General features: G+C 37.2%; 1 protein-coding gene across 9 annotated transcripts in view; it reads right to left on the reverse strand.

The window, feature by feature from the left end:
• CEP192 (centrosomal protein 192) overlaps positions 1 to 17,615 on the reverse strand; it is a 145,104-nt gene that overhangs the window by 23,253 nt on the left and 104,236 nt on the right. For all 9 annotated transcript variants that reach the window (XM_032399206.1, XM_032399204.1, XM_032399205.1 and 6 more), the window contains 7 exons: positions 15,643 to 15,733; positions 15,319 to 15,495; positions 10,485 to 10,745; positions 10,126 to 10,241; positions 8,477 to 8,586; positions 5,264 to 5,414; positions 371 to 546 (listed from right to left, as the gene is read on the reverse strand). In XM_032399206.1, coding sequence (XP_032255097.1) covers positions 371 to 546; positions 5,264 to 5,414; positions 8,477 to 8,586; positions 10,126 to 10,241; positions 10,485 to 10,745; positions 15,319 to 15,495; positions 15,643 to 15,733 — 1,082 coding nt within the window. The remainder of the gene's footprint in view (positions 1 to 370; positions 547 to 5,263; positions 5,415 to 8,476; positions 8,587 to 10,125; positions 10,242 to 10,484; positions 10,746 to 15,318; positions 15,496 to 15,642; positions 15,734 to 17,615) is intronic.

The following is a 17,615-nucleotide window of genomic DNA, read 5'->3' on the forward strand; positions in this document are numbered from 1 at the left end:
TCTTGGGCACATACAGCGGTACCAGATTTGTTCCTACTCTGAAGCAACTATATCAATGTGAAGAGTAAAAGATGCCAAGTGCCAAATGAGCTCTTTGGGGCAAGGGATGTGGTGGGAGGAAGGGCCCATGGACGAGTGGCCCGGCCAGATGGGGTACTGGAAGCTTGGAATGAGGACAATGGCCTTGTGCTAGACAATGCTCAGGTAGAGTGTGAGGTAAGTCTCAGTAGGGCAGAGGAGGACCTGCGTAAGCCATTGGTCACATCTGTGTATACTCCAAGTATATTTCCTAGATGAGCAACGGGCCCAGAGTGAATACAGCCCTGGTTTTCAGAGTGCACCGCTGTTGTGTTGTTACTGATATACTCACAAGAAGGGGCTATCAAAATCAAGTGTTCAGGCTGGACAGTCCACATTTCCTTAGAGGATGATTTATCTTGAGGTGGGCAAACAGCTTGTGAAAGAAGTGGAGAACCTTGAGGACCTTTAACTGGTAAAATATCCAAAGAAACATTGCCACCATGTTTCCCAGAACCATCAGATTCACTATAGAGACAGAAAGAGAGAGGGGGAGAGGAAAGAAATTAAAAATGATAAAAAGCTTATGACTAAGGATGTTAACCATTTGCCATGCACTGCAAATGAAATACCATGTTTTCTCACCAACATTTTACTGTGATGTTTTACTTTTTGGTTGTACAGAAGCTGTGTATTAAAATATTATATTTCTGCTTTTTAAAAAAGATAAAAAGCCAGACTGTCACATTTTTATATTAATTGTTCATAAATCTAAAAACATTTAGATAAAACTAAAAGTGCACTATGGAATATACTCTGTATGTTTCATGAAATAAAAATTCTTCATTGTGTATTCTTAATGTATAAAAATATAGTATAGGTCAAATATTGTTATACTAATCTTTCATTAGAATACTCAGTGATTCAATTTCTTTCCTGTCTTGACTTTAGCATGCCATCTGAAGTCTCTTAAAAGACTTACTAGAAAACCACCCAATATTAAGAATTTTTAGAAAACAAAACTCTTAATATATCTGTAACTGTACAATGATAACTGGTTTCATGATGCTAACACCAAAGAAAGTCTTCTGGGCAAAATACTATGGTAAGAAATGCTGATAAGGTTTAAGAAGATTTTTGATTAAGTGTTAAAAGTGTTTATTTAGCCTTAGATTACAAAAAATTGTAACTCAAATGAATTTTGTAATCATAGAGGCACACGACTTAACTGAAGTTCACCTGGGTAGTGCCCAAATTCTCCTACCATACAGCAGAGCTCCATCTTTATTTCAAGTAGACACTCAGCAGACAGAGAGGAGTCCTCTCCTCACCCTCTTACCCATTACCCTCTCACCTGCTCCTTTTCCAACCAGACCTCTACTGCCCCAGAGACAGAGATACAATGGAGGTACCAGCCAAAAGTCAGAAACAATTTTTTAAAAATTATAAAGCTGGTTCTTGGCTGTTTATTTCCTAAGAACCAGTTCCTCACAATTTAAGTGGTTTTTAAGATAATTTTTAACATATGTAACTACTATCTTTAATTCTTTGATTGAATATCTTAGAAAAGAATTATCATTAAAAGTATAGGAGTCCTTTTAATATATTGTTGAAATCAGTCTGCTAATATTTTGTGGAGGATTTCTGCATCTGTGTTCATCAAGGATACCGACATGTAATTTTCTTTTTTTACGGTGCTTTTGCCTTGTTTCTGTACCAGGGTAATGCTGGCATCGTAAAATGAGTTTAGAAGCCTTCTTTCCTCTTTTATTTTTTGGAATCATTTGAGAAGGATAGATACTACCTTTAGTACAGTGAAGGAAGTCATCAAAACAAAACGAAAAGGCAACCTACTGAAAGGGAGAGGATATTTGCAAATCATTTATCTGCTAAGAGGTTAATATCCAGATGATAGAAAGAACTTATACAACTCAGTATCAAAAAAATAAATAGCCTGATTAAAAAAATGGGCAGAGGACTTGAACATTTTCCCAAAGAAGACATAGAGATGACCAAGAGACACATGAAAAGATGCTCAACATTACTAATCATCAGGGAAGTATAAATCAAAACCAGAAGAAATCACCGTAAGCCTCTCAAATTGGTTATTAACAAAGACAACAGATAAGTGCTAGCAAAGATGGAGAGCAAAGGGAACCCTTGTGCATTGCTGGTGGGAATGTAAACTGGTGCAGCCCCTATGGAATATAGTATGGAGGTTCCTCAAAAAATTGAAAATAAAGCTACCATGTGATCCAGCAATTCTACTCTAAGTATTTATCCAAAGAAAATGAAAATACAAATCTGAAGAGATATATGCATCCCTATGTTCACTGCAGCATTATTTAAAATAGCCAAGATATCGATGCAATCTATGTCCATGATAGATGAATGGATAAAGATGTGGTTTACATACACAGTGGAATATTAGTCATAAAAGAGAATGAAATCTAACCATTTGTGACAACATGCACCTAGAGGGTATTATGCTAAGTGAAATAAGTCAGACAGAGAAAGACAAATACTAAATAATTTCACTTACATGTGGAATCTAAAAAACAAGATGAATGAACAGACAAAACAAAACAGAAACAGACTCTTAGACACAGGAAACAAACTGTTGGTTACAGGGGGTGGGGAGAGGGGCTGGGTGTGGGTGAAATAGGTGAAGGGGATTAAGAAGTATGAACTTCTAGTTATAAACTAAATTATGGGGATGTAATATACAGCATAGGGAATATAGTCAGTAATATTGTAATAGTTTTGTATGGTGACGGATGGTAACTAGACTTATTGTGGGGACCATTTCATAATGCATAAAAAATATTGAATCACTATGATGTACATCTGAAACTGAAAGGATATTGCATATGAGTTATACTCTAATGATTTTTTTTTTTTTTTAAGTATGAGGAAGAGGGCAAGCTGGAATGAGTTGGAGGCACTAGGTAGGTGTGTTAGCTCTCAGCTGGTGGCTGTGACTTCCAGAGAACTCTGGCAACGCTGTGCCACGGAGACAGCCCATGTGATGAGAAGACTGGTTAAAAACAGGAAAACTGAGTAAATGCAATTATACTGAGGATAATGAAGCCAGGATTCTCAGTATTGGAGATATCAGTGTAAACTCATGATTTCAACATATTTATAAACAGATTTGGATACATGTGGATTTATATATAAATGCATATATTTCCTAGCTCTGTCTGTCCACTGAGGGGTCCTAGAAGTAGTAACACCTGAAAAGCAACAGCACACTTACTATTCATATTCCGGTTTCTGAAACTATTCTCTACTAAAAGGAATCAGGACTTCTATTCCAGGGCTGGGACAAGGAAGGTATATGTCAAACTTAGAATAACCATTGTGCCAGCGAATAATGAACCAGGTTAAGCGACCAAATGATGACAGTGAAGGATTAACACCGAATCCAGCAGTCCACCCTGATATAAGTACACAAAAAAGGGTAAAGTAAATCTCTTCCTCATCGTGGAAAGACAACTAGTAAATGTAGAAAGACAGAATTAGAAAATCACCATTTGGTAAATAAGACAGTATTAATAGGATTCAGGCAATAACCATCACTGGGTGCTACAAGTGTGATAAGGAACAAGATAACTCATTATCTCTAAGGATCTCCCTTTAAAACATTAATTAACTACAGTGGAAACCCTACAGACACCATTTTAACTAAGAGATAAAAACATTTCTAGCAATGGGACAGATCAGCATTGTTTACCACCTGAGAAGATGCACTGAGAAAACAAATGGCATCATTTCCATGGTGTGAGGGACATTTTACAAAGTAACTGGTCTATACTCTACAAAAACATCAAGGTCACTGGTAAGAAAACGGTTATCAGCTGGCCTGCAGCCCTTATCCCCCTTTTTACTAGGGAATGTCCAGGAAAAAAAGGATAACTTGGTCAAATCCCCTTGTGATCTTCCAAATGACAACTCCCAGCAAACACGCTAATTTACTTTTCTATGGAATGCTTATAGATGTTCCTGGTCTGTCTAGAATTGGTTATGGTAAAGAAATCTGAAATTTATGAATTTATGTGGCATAGTTGTTGAAAACAATATCACATAAAGTAAGTACCCAAGTATAAAATAGCTTTTGTAATCGAAACAGCTCCCGCTTTTGTGTAAGCAACATATCATCACATGCATGACTTAGAGACCTCGTGTTTTTAAAAAAAAAAAAAAAAAAGAAGATAGCAGGAAGGGAAAAATGAAGGGGGGGAAATCAGAGGAGGAGACGAACCATGAGAGACTATGGACTCTGAGAAACAAATTGAGGGTTCTAGAGGGGAGGGGGATGGGGGGATGGGTTAGCCTGGTGATGGGTATTAAAGAGGGCAGGTACTGAATGGAGCACTGGGTGTTATACGCAAACAATGAATCATGGAACACTACATCAAAAACTAATGATGTAATGTATGGTGATTAAGATAACAACAAAAAAAGAATTTTTAAAAAACAACAAACAAAAAAATCTGAACCAGAATAGAGTATTAATGTTGCAAAAAGGGCCTAGGAAGCATCATTAGCAATCCCGATTTCCTCATGTTTTCACCTAAAATTATTACTAAAGCTTAATTCTGGGTAATATCTTTGATTCTGTGGCTCTGATTTGATGACCGAACCCTCTGTGTTCTGTCATGAAAGAGAAAGACAGACTGAGGAAGTGTTCTATATTGAAAAAGGGTAAAGAAGACAGGCTAACTAAATGTAATGTGTGATCTCAGATTAGATTCGGGACCAAAGAGGAAGTTTTTTGCTTATTTCTTTGATTTAACTATAAATATAGGGCTTTATTAGGAAACTGGGGAATTTGCATGTAATCTGTGGACTAGATGTTATTAGCATTTTTACAATACTAAGGTCCTAATTTTGATGGGTTGACTATAGCTATTTAGGAGAAGGTCTGTGTTTTTAGGAAACTTAGGACAAACTGGTCATCATGCCCACAACTTACTCTTAAATGATTCAGAAAAAGTTATATATACATAAAGAATAATAAGGTCAATGTGGTAAAATGTTAGCAACTGAGGAATCTCAATGCAGGTCGCATAAGTTCTATTTTTAAACTTCTCTGTAAATTTGAAATTATTTCAACTTAAACTAAAATATAAAGATGAAATACACATTTTGGGAGGCAAAAAAGTACAGAGAAAAGATCAGCTCTACTATGAATTAAATTATCTTGAAATCTGGTGAAAGATGTTTTGTTTGTCTGTTTTACCTTTTAGATTCTAAGCCAGCTTTGGAAGAAGGCTGAAGGAATTCACTGCTAGACACAGAATCTCTGAATTCTCCAATTACTGAAAGTATAATTTTATGCATGTTTCCATAAAAGAGCTGAATATCATTAGGCCGTTGGGGAAGATCATACACTGAAATAGAAAATAATGTTTGAAATATATGAATCTTCACATAATCACACTACAAATTAACAGATAAACTTATACATTTATAGCCACAGAATACTATTTTCTTAGGTTGGGGGTGAGTGACAATTGATGTTTACTACTACTGACTAGCATGAAATTATAGGCAGCTCAGGCTCTGGCCTTGAATTTGGCAACTTAACCTCTCTAAACCCTAGTCTCCTCAAGGATAATATAAAGTAACTATCTCAGGGGTTGTTATGAGCATTAGAGTATGAATATGTTTAAAGCTCCATATGCAACAAGCTGACTGTGGGCCAGGTACTGTTCTAATCCCTTTGTGCATATTAATCTAGTAAGCTTTCACAACAACTCTTTGAGGTAGGCATCTATTATCTCCACTTCAAGGATGAGGAATCTGAAGCACAAAGAGGTTAAGGATACACAATTTATAAGTGGTGGTCTCACAGACATTTAACCTTAGCAAATCTAGAAACCAGGCAATAATATAACTAAATATTGTGATTAATAAAACAGTGCTAGAGTTGAACATCTCTAGATTAGTCCACCTGAATTTATATATACAAGAAATTTTATAGAACATGCTTGTATTCCACATTTAAATAAGACATTAAGAGGGGTGCCTGGGTGGCTCAGTCAGTTAAGCATCTGTCTGACTCTTGATCTCAGCTCAGATCTTGATCTCAGAGTCATGAGTTCAAGCCCCACGCTGGGTTCCATGCTGGGCGTGGAGCCTACTTTAAAAAAAAATAACAAATTGGACATTAAGAATTATACTTTTTAAATGAAAAAATTTTAAAAACACAGTTAAGTGTAAATTGAAATTTATAATAACCAAGATATTGGACTATAAAAGTTTAAATCAAGTGTGAAAATATTTGCCACAAATCACACATTTTGCAAAAACAAGATTATAAATACCTGTAATAGTAATGTGTTCAAACAAATGTTATTCAAAATAACTACGTAAAAAGTTCAACTGCAACATTCCCATAGGTGATCTACTATACTAACCAACACAAAACAAAGTGGGATTGGTTTCTCCCTTCCTCTGGACAATAACTATACCATCTCAAAGAATCTAGTATTGTGGTGTCCCAATGACCTACCTGAAGTCCCAACTCAACCCCATCTTAGATGGGTGGTCTTGACAGGTTACTTGAGTTTTTGGTTGGGTTTGTCAACATGACCCTTAACATAACACATGTCTTAAATTTCTGTACATGCAGCTCCCTCTCCTTGGAATATCCTTCCCCATTCTGGTCCCCATCTTCTCCATCTTGTCAACTTCTCCTCATTCTTCAAGATACCTCAAGAGTCACCTCATTTTAAGTGGGGTACCCTTTATATTCGCCAGATTCCTTTTTTCTTTTTTTTAGGATTTTATTTATTTATTCGAGAGAGAACAAGAGAGGGAGAGAGAGCACAGAGGGAGAGGGAGAAGCAGACTCTTCGCTGAGTAGGAGCCCAATGCAGTACTCAATCCCAGAAACCTGAGATCATGACCTGAGCCAAAGGCAGACACTCAATCGACTAAGCCACCTAGGCATCCCTATATTCTCCAGATTCCTAAACACAGTTCCATCATAGCCCTTTTCATACCACACTTTAATCACCCACCTTCCCCTTAGTCTGTGAGAACCTAAAGGGCAAGGACTTCATCTTTCACCTCTACAGACTGGCACCCTCTACTCTCAATACATGTCCATTCAATCAATAAATGAAATGTTGCCAAATCACGCAATTGTGCCAACTTCTGAACCACTACAAACTCATGCTACCTACTTTTAATCACAGTCTTCAGGATTGTTGTGGTATGTTACTAAGTGTTTCCATCTACAAAGCATAATTCAGTTTAACTCTTTTATTTATTGGGATCTTTCTTACGATGGAGAAGGAAGGTAAAGCTCAGAGGAGATGAAGTGGCAGACATGGCCTTAAATTGTTTCATTTCCAAATCACACTGCTGACAAGATCCATTTCAAATCTTTTCACTATTTTTAACTAATCCACCCCTACCTTCCCCTTGAGTAGGTGATCTAGACTCCTAATAACCAAAAAGATCACAGACTATTCTACAGCACCTCTACATAAGTATAAATATCCTTTTATCATTTCATATTTCAGAAGCAATATATATTTTACCATTAAAAAACTAGGTAACAAAAACCACTACCACCTGAAATTCTACTACCAGAACATAACCATTGTCAATAGCTGGTGTGTTTACTCCTGCAATTTCACCTCTGTAGCTGTATACAGACACATTAAATCATTTTTACCATGAGATGTTAATATGTAAACTTTAAAATAATTTTTCTTAATGAAGAGCTTTCTCATGTCATTTAACATAGAATCATATCATTGTTTTAACAGCTTCAACATATTCTATTACATAATTAAACAATGCCCTATTCTTGGATATTTAGGTTACTTCTAACTTCCTGCTGTTATGAACAACACTGTGGTAAAAATCTGTCCATTTTTACACAATTTGTATGCCTCGATACATATTTTTTTTATCAGTAATAAACACCATTAGATGCTTGAACAATTCAGCTCAAATAGAGCTAAAAATCTAGGCTGGAATTATTCCACTGCTGTCTATTTTGGATTTTTTTTCCCACCATCACATCCTCCATAAACTGCACAGCAGACACAGAAATCTCAAAATGAGTTCAAGTTTGCAATCATGAAATCTTCCATAGTAATTACTTTGAGTTTAATAATGATCATTCTCCTCCTGTTTATAAGTCTATCCATAGAATAGGTGCCACAATACATTAATAATATCTAACATTTATATAGCAAAGCTCTCTCATTTAATCTTCACAACAATTCCTTATGGATGAGAAGTTAATATTGTAGCTCTCATTTACAAAAAAGAAAACTTAATCTCAGTGACATCCAAAGTCATATAGCGCAACTGTGGCTCAAACTCAGCCTGACTCCATAATCTAATACTCTTCCTCCCTATAACACATCACTGGACCTAGATATAAATCTTTTGGGTCATTTGTAGTAGTTAGACATGTTGGAATTCTTACCTTCAGTTACTAGTAACTCATCCTGAAATTTTTCCGCAAAATCAATGTGCTGCAGCACACTATGTTCTGGAAGTACTTGTTCTATAATCCCTGGTTTATGCGATAGGGCTCTGCCAATAGAGATTTTTATTCAAAAATGATTTTACATAAATTAGATTTTCATTAGTGTATTTGGCAAATCTCACAAACAGCTGTCTGAAATCCTGTCTTAAATCTTAATATAAGTAATTTTTAAAAGAAAATCTGTTTTGGAAGTTCCCTTCAAAGTTATACATGGTAGTACAGTCATCACTTTCATTTAAATATTAACATCAAAACAAGAGCTCCCTAAAATAAGAGTAGAAAGAAGAGTAAAATTAGATTCTTTTCAGGTCTTACATTTTCAGTATTTGTGAAAATTTGATCATAGTTAGAAATCTGTCTCAGAAAAAAAGAGAATATGCCAAGAACATGATAAAAGTAAGAGCTGTCAGAGAGAGACATTTAAATTGCCATATAACTGTATTTACCTGGCCTCTTCTAAAGAATCTCTGAGGTGAGAGAACGGAAATGTAAATTTCTCTGTAATACTCAGAGGTTCACAAACAAAAGAAATCTCATTACTATATATATGTGGCAAAGAGGAGTTCTAAAACAATATGCTGATTTCTATATCCCAGTAGAGAGAAAGGGGGAAAAATAAACCCAAACCTGGTAATTTAATTTCTCCAAATGCCAGTTTCTGTATCTTAAAATACTTAACTGAGAAACAAAAGCAGGTTCAAAGTTGAGCTCTTTACATTGGGTCTATTCTAACATCATGTAACAACCTGTCATTCAAGTCTCTTTTTAAATGTTCCAACAATCCCCAACAGATTAAAAATAAAACAATCTCCTAAATTATGTATCAGAATAAAACACAGCAGAGCACAAAGGGTTGGAAGAAGGAAATACTGGTAAATGCATATAAGCCTCCCCTAGTGGGAGCGAATGGTTTCCTACTGACAGATGAAATGTCCTGAGCTTCACTTATTTTACATTCAGGCCCTGCAGGCTAGGAAACAAAATTTTATAATACAAGAACTCTGAATTCAACATACAAGAAAGTTACCTATGCTTAAATCACACCTAAATCTAAATGTCTAAATTTGACATTTTTGTGTATTAAACTATTATTTAGAAGTACCAAATTTTCTAGAAGCACATGGCGTTAAGTAACCAAGTTAAACACCCTACACATTTCTAAATACAACTTAATCCTTTCAAATAATTCACAACATTCCCAGAAATACTACAAATAAGTCAGGTGTGTTTATACACAATATTTCTTTCAGTAGTTCTTAAATCTTTTCTAAAATTGACCTACCATCATTAGGAAGATCGTCCTATTATGAAGTCTGAGGTACCTATTTGCATAAAGGAGAAGAGGCACAATACATCTGTCTAGAAAAGTAGGCACAATGCAAATATGGCAGATGGGTTTCCTACATGCATTTCTTCCTCACATCATGGTGGACTGTCAGCTATACAAATTTTACCAAGATTTTTCATCCACCGGTTTACTAATAAGTAGCTGAGCATGTTCTATAACTTTCAAATCCCAAACCATTTTTAAGCCTTCATTATTTCTACGGAAGAGTTTCCAACATCATCTAAGATAAGTAACCTACCTTCGATACTGCTGCCTCGAAATTTCATCACCACCAAAGAAGTATACAGTTGACAGTTCTGTTGTGGTTATATAATTGCTCTCTCTGTCTGATGGATTATATATTATAGTAACATCCTGATGCCAAGGAAAAAAATCAGGAGTGAATATTAAATATTTTTCTTAAGTCATTTCATTGTGAATTAACTACCATATGAGCCTAAACAGTCAATAGACATGGATGCATATGACAGCGTTTCTAAGATCAGGTATTTCCATTCCTTTATTACTTTCAAATACTAGTTTTTAGCTATAAAATACATAAATCTTAATTTAACCTAAAAATGTGTTCATATTTTTAGTGCAGAGACTTATACTTACTTCTCGTGTTTTTTCTTTGAGCACAAATTTATCTGGAAGAATCCTTAATACTTTAGGATCCAGCAAAACTTTTTTCTGAGAATCCTTAAAACCTACTGCTTTAACAAAAGCTGCCCGAGAGCCAGTGTTACGAACAGAAAAAACAATTCTACTTTCTTTGCCAGGTACTAAGTCATTCACTGTTACCATGTAACTGTCAGATAACTTTTTAACATCTTCCAAAATAAGATTACTTGTTCCTCCATATCCAGACAAAGGTATCTAAAAGCAGAAAATATATACATCCCAAATTATTTTTATGTAAGCAGAAAGCAGAAGATTAAATTATAGCCAGAAAAAAAAAAACCCATACAGATTTAATACAATTATTATTCTTTGTGTACTTTGGCTAATTACCCCACTTCCAGTCCAGCATTATATATATTTTTTTAAAGATTTTATTTATTTGACAGAGAGAGACACAGCGAGAGAGGAACACAAGCAGGGGGAGTCGGAGAGGAGAAGCAGGCTTCCCGCCGAGCAGGGAGCCCGATGTGGGGCTCAATCCCAGGACCCTGAGATCATGACCCAAGCCGAAGGCAGATGCCTAATGACTGAGCCACCCAGGTGCCCCAGTCCAGCATTATATTAAAGAACTTCTCTTAGGACAAAAACAAATCAAAGAGTTGCAAAATTATTTACCTTCCAATATGCTAAATTATTTCATTGTTATACAAGCCAAGCTTAGATGATTAAGGAATAAAAGATCAGTATAGATAAACTTGCTTAAGAAGCTAATGTTTAGGGTGAAATATACTGATGTTTGTAATTTACTTTGAAATGCATAAAAAAAGAGACAAATTGATGGATGGTGAGATATGTGATCAAACAAATAGAGCAAAATGTTAACTGTAGAATCTATGTGGTAGGGTATGTGAGGGTTCACCATATAATTCTTCCAACTTCCCAATTATTCTCAATTTTGAAAATGAAATGTGTTGGTGAAACAAAATCTATTGTTCTATAATCCTATTAGCTTTTGATCTATCAGATGAGAAAGAAGTGTGCCAAAGGGACCAAACAGAAGCCAAGAACTCAAACAACTCTCAGAGGACAGACTCCCTGGTAGCCAGAGTGCAGACTGGAGGCAGGCTTTAAGAGCCAGTGGGTGCTGTCTCTAAGCCAGGCTGCTTCCACAGGGTTCAGCACTACCAGGAAACAAGGATTCAGAGAATAAAGTCTATAAATAAAAATGTAGGAAAATAGATATGCTGCTAGAAAACAAACTTTCCATATCCTTTAAAATGCACTCCTTTAAGGGGTACCTGGGTGGCTCAGTCGGTTAAACATCCAACTCTTGATTTTGGCTCAGGTCATGATCTCAGTATCCTGGGTTGAAGCTCCGAGCTCAGCGGGGAGTCTGCCTGAGATTCTCTCTCCCGCTCCCTCCCCCAACTCACGCACTCATGCTCTCTCTCTAAAATAAATAGGGGCGCCTGGGTGGCTCAGTCTGGTTAAACGTCTGCCTTTGGCTCAGGTCATGATCTCAGGGTCCTGGGACTGAGCCTCCAGTCGGGCTCCCTGCTCAGCAGGGAGTCTGCTTCTACCTCTCCCTCTGTTGCTCCCCCTGCTTGTACTCTCTCTCTGTCAAATAAATAAATAAAATCTTTAAACAAAATAATCTTAAAAAAATGCACTCCTTTCAAAATGATCTATCATTCCTAATTATTAAACTGTGTTCCAGGGGCACCTGGGTGGCTCAGTTGGTTAAACATCTGCCATCTGCTCAGACCATGGTCTCAGGGTTGTGGGATCGAGCCCCGTATCAGGCTCCCTGCTCAGAGGGGAGTCTGCTTCACCCTCTCCCTCTGCCCCTTCCCCCCCATTCATGCTCTCTCTCTCTCTAATAAATAAAATCTTTTGAAAAATAAAATGTGTTTCAAAGAATGCCTTGCAAACTTGAAAACGTCAATAGCTTATTTTGAGTTGTGTTATATACTTAAAATAACATTTTGAAAAATTAAATTTAGGGACCTCATAAATTGGTATTGGCGTGCCAAAATGAGTACAGATTGGCAGCATTTTAAAGTGCTTCAGATCTGAAGCTCCTACAAATCCCTCCTCATTCAGAGTGAGCTCTTGGTAGTTTTGAAAACCAAAACTGTTTCTAATTTCTCTTCCCACAGAAACTTCCAAGTAAATTTTATGTATGAAACTAGAAAATGGGAAAAGTTTGTTTTTGAAAACACTCAATGTAAGTATTCTTCCTGTATTTCAAAGCCTAAGGAATCACAAATAACTGCTGAGTAAAAGGTTAAGAAAAAGAATGATTAAATGAAATAAACTCTGACCAATGCTAATAGATCCCAAGATTCAAGAGGAAGAACTACTGCCCTAGAGCAGGTTTTCTTAACCTCGCACTATGGACATCCTGAGCTACATCATTCCTTGGGGTGGAGGCCATCCTGCACCTTGCAGGGAGTTTATGTGCATTCCTGGCTTCTACTCACTAGATGCCAGTAGCACCCTTTTCCCCACCCGCAGTTACAACCAAAAATGTGTCCACATATTGCCAAAGGTCCCCTGGAGGGTAAAACAGCCTCTGGCTGAGAACTCCTGCTCTAAGGGACTGGAAAACAGAGGTAGTATGAACACCTAGAGCCTGCATAATAGATAAAAATGGGCTTTGCCGTCAGGTAGTCTGAATTTGAACCCTGAACCACTTACTGCCATGTAAGATGCACCACCATGGCAAGCCCCTCTCTAGGTTTGCTTCCCTATGTGTAGCATGGAGACAGTGGTATGATCTTAGTTGTTTTGAAGATAAAGTGTGATAATCCATGTAGTGATGATTAAGAGTAGTGCCTGGCATATACTCAGCATGCAATAAATGTGTCTTTATTGCAGTCCCACAATGCTTTATGGTACACAAAGTATAATTTCACTAGTTTCTCAGAACCAAACCAGGAAGATAAGTGAGTAAAGCACGAGCAAGTGGAGACTGATCCGGAGTGAGTGTGAAGAACAGAAGCAGGGCTGCTCCCAGTGCTCTTCCACCACTGTACCAGGTTCCTCATCTCTACAACATACAGCAGTGCTGGTGGTCCAAGCCTTCTTGTGAGATAAAGGCCATATTCATCTGTACATTTCAGGTCCCCATTCAGGCCACCTCTGAAAGGACAGGTGGAAGCTACATAGGCAGGACTCCCACTAGGATCCTGGTTTGTCTTAAGAGGACATCAGCCTGAACTTCTGCTTGGTGACTGTCAAAACAAATGGTCCTGCCCTAAGCCACCAGGGAATTATTAGTTCTCCAGAAATTCTTACTTAAGAATAATCTTAGGGGCGCCTGGGTGGCTCAGTCGGTTAAGCGGCTGCCTTCGGCTCAGGTCATGATCCTGGGGTCCTGGGATTGAGCCCCACGTCCGGCTCCCTGCTCAGCGGAGAGCCTGCTTCTCCCTCTCCCTCTGCCTGCCACTCTGCCTACTTGTGCTCTCTCTCTGTCAAATAAATAAAATCTTAAAAAAAAAAAAAAAAGAATAATCTTAAACATCTTGGCTAGTCAACCTGAAACTAATGGAAATATATTCAGGATAGTCTGAAAGACACAGCCCATCTAGTCCTCTCCACAAACCATTTGATTCTTACTTGAAACCAGACCATCAGGATATGTGGTACTTTGGCATTGTGTCCTCGGCTCACGTGGAAGGATGTTCTTCCTAAAGACGACCACTTACATCCTTTTTTTTTAAAAATTAAGTATACCCTACCCCCAACGTGGGTCTAAAACTCAGAATCCCAAGATCAAGAGTCACATGCTCTACTGACTGAGCTGGCCAGGCACCTGACCACTTACATCTTTAAACAATTTTGCCCACCACAGCTCATGGGGCCAAGTGAAGAACTCCACAGAGAATATGTCAAGCTTCAGCATCAAAAAAAGCTAGATTTGCCATAAAGATCTACTGTTTAAAAAAAAAATAACAAAAAACGTTTCAGGGGTGCTTGGGTAGCTCAGTCAGTTAAGCGTCCAACTCTTGATTTCAGCTCAGGTCATGATCTCAAGGTCATGAGATCAAGCCCCATGTTGGGATTCTTTCTCCCTCTCCCTCTGCCCCTCCTCCCATTCCCCCTCCCTTTTCTCTCTCTCTCTCTCAAACAAACAAACAAAACCTCAACCTTTTAAGCACTGCTAATCTTGTAATTCATTACATTCCTTCTCTAACACTAGAAAATGGACCAACATTTTAGTTCCAGCCCCACAGCCAAAAACCGTGTAGTTTTAAGGTATGCACTTTTACGGAGTGTGTGTTTGACCACCCTGTCCTTTTTTCCTTTTCTCAATGATTTACCACCTTTATCTCTCACTACTCTAAATGTATCTAAAGAAATGAGTTCAAATCCTTTTAAAAATTATGATGGGAAGAAACAAAATATAAAAAGCTCTCGTCTTTGTATCCCTAGTTCTGGAACAGAGTCTAGTAAATGGTGTCAACAGGTATTTTGCTGAATTGAAAGAATAAAATTTACTTGGAAAGTTAGTATCTTAAACAGGTTGATGTGGTTTTACCAAAAAATGTGTTACTGTAAAGATGGGTATATTTCAAAATTCTCAAGCTGAAATGAACCTTAAAGGCATGAGAAGAAACGGTTTCCTACAGTAATACTATGGAGACTACTTTTATAACACAACACTTGTACAAAGTACATTAATTACTCCCTAACTTGTTTGTAAAAGGCAATCACCTATTCTGACTTACAAAAAGTAGAGTATACATAATTTACCAATATTAAACTAATAGTTACAAGATATACGAAACCTCATGGGAGGAAAAAAGCAATAAAATCATCTTACCGTGAACTTAATGCCCGGTTGTGAGTGAATTCCCAGTTGTTTAATTTCAAGTTTAGCCAACATACAAGATAATCGAGTAGGTGCAAATAACACAGAGATGTGAATGTCTTCTTTTGGACGCATTCTAATCTCACAGTTACTGGTTAGTCGTTCTTCTGAACCAAAAGTGTGCTGAAGCTACAATTTAAAAACAATCACTGCATACAACAAAGGAGGAGCCCAAATAAAACTACCATCAACCCAAAGCTTCAAAGACGAAGACACACGGTCTGCATATGTAAGTGGTCTAAAAGAACATGAAACAGCACCATGCACTCTACGAACCTGAAAGCAGTCCTGGTCTTGTCCTCTAATGAGCAGTCGCAGATGCTGGGTTGTAGATGTACAATTATTTCGTAAAGCTAGCTTCTGAAGCCTAGGAACAATTACACATTGTAAATGTAGTTTTCCTCTGTGGATATTGCTACAACTATAAAACCAAAGCCAATTAAAACTGACTGCAATGTTTAGAGATGGACTGGATTACATATGCCATTTTATTAGCAGCCTGGAAAGGTATCTCCACAGTCCTCGGATTCCACATTTCTGAAAACATACTCAAAACATATTCACCTTGTCAGAGAAACTCTTTGGTTTAATCATTCTCCTATTATAGCTCCTTAGCCGACCTTATTTATACTATACATATAAGTCTTATCTGTCTTGTAAAACAACCAAATGAAAATCCACATTAACAAACTCATTAAGTCTCTAAGTCAATACCATGCTTAGCTTGAATTCCTACCTTTCATGGCAACAAGGAGTCCCAGGCACATTGCTTAGATTTTTCACTCTAAGAGCCTCATTTGCACAAATTGGTCTTTTAAACGGTACACTGAATTAACCATACTTTTAAAAAACTTATAATATGCAAGTACAATAGACTTATGAATAACAGCTGGCTGGTGGTAAAAAACAATCCTTCAATCTTTGAAAACATATGAATCCTATCTTCATTGGGAGAATAGGAAATCATGAGTAAATCTCCATTGTATTCAAATTCTGAATATTGACAGTTACATTATTTAAACTGTGGCCTATGTCTTGTCCAACTTGGGATAAAGGGGAAAGGTTGCTGAGCTTAACCTCAGAATAAAATCTAAGACCTTCCGCTATCAGCAGACCCGGGAAAAGCATTCATAGGAACACTGACTGGGAAAGAGTCACTGAAAAAAGAATTCTTTAAAAGCTTTTATATTTTATCTATTTTTAAAGAAATGTGGTTATCATTTTCAAGTAGTAGAGCTACCAATTTGGGGGGGGGGAGGGGTTCAGTTTCTAGTTTTAAAAAGGAACTATACAAAATAAAAAGGGTTAACTTCATTATTATATAGGGTCCACACAAATTAATAAGAAAAAAATACTAAACCCTAAGCAACAAATAGCCAAACTACATATGCAGACTTATGAGAAACTAGAATGAGTGAATGAATATATGGAAAAATGCAGAACTTCAAAAATCCAAAAACATCAGAATGAAGTACCACTTCATTTGGACCACTTTACCCTGAGAAAATATAATTTTAATTTATTAATTATCATTTCTATCTATAACTGAGGCAAAACCCATTACTCAATGACACGTCATATGTGACGTGTCCACTGCCCCCCCCATTATATATGAATTTTTTCTTTACTCTAGAAGAGCTTACTTCAAATCTCCATTTTTTTTTAATTTTTTTATTATTATGTTAATCCCCATACATTACATCATTAGTTTTAGATATAGTGTTCCATGATTCATTGTTTGTGCATAACACCCAGTGCTCCATGCAGAACGTGCCCTCCTCAATACCCATCACCAGGCTAACCCATCCTCCCCCCCCCCTCCCCTCTAGAACCCTTAGTTTGTTTTTCAGAGTCCATCGTCACTCATGGTTCTTCTCCCCCTCCGATTTCCCCCCCTTCATTCTTCCCCTCCTGCTACATTCTTTTTCTTTTTTTCTTTCTTAACACATATTGCATTATTTGTTTCAGAGGTGCAGATCTGAGATTCAACAGTCTTGCACAATTCACAGCGCTTACCAGAACACATACCCTCCCCAGTGTCCATCACCCAGTCACCCCATCCCTCCCACCCCACCCCCCACTCCAGCAACCCTCAGTTTGTTTCCTGAGATTAAGAATTCCTCATATCAGTGAGGTCATATGATACATGTCTTTCTCTGTTTGACTTATTTCGCTCAGCATAATACCCTCCAGTTCCATCCACGTCGTTGCAAATGGCAAGATCTTATTCCTTTTGATGGCTGCATAAT

This window comes from Phoca vitulina, unplaced genomic scaffold (genome assembly GCF_004348235.1).
Source record: "Phoca vitulina isolate PV1807 unplaced genomic scaffold, GSC_HSeal_1.0 scaffold139, whole genome shotgun sequence".
Lineage (NCBI taxonomy): Eukaryota > Metazoa > Chordata > Mammalia > Carnivora > Phocidae > Phoca > Phoca vitulina.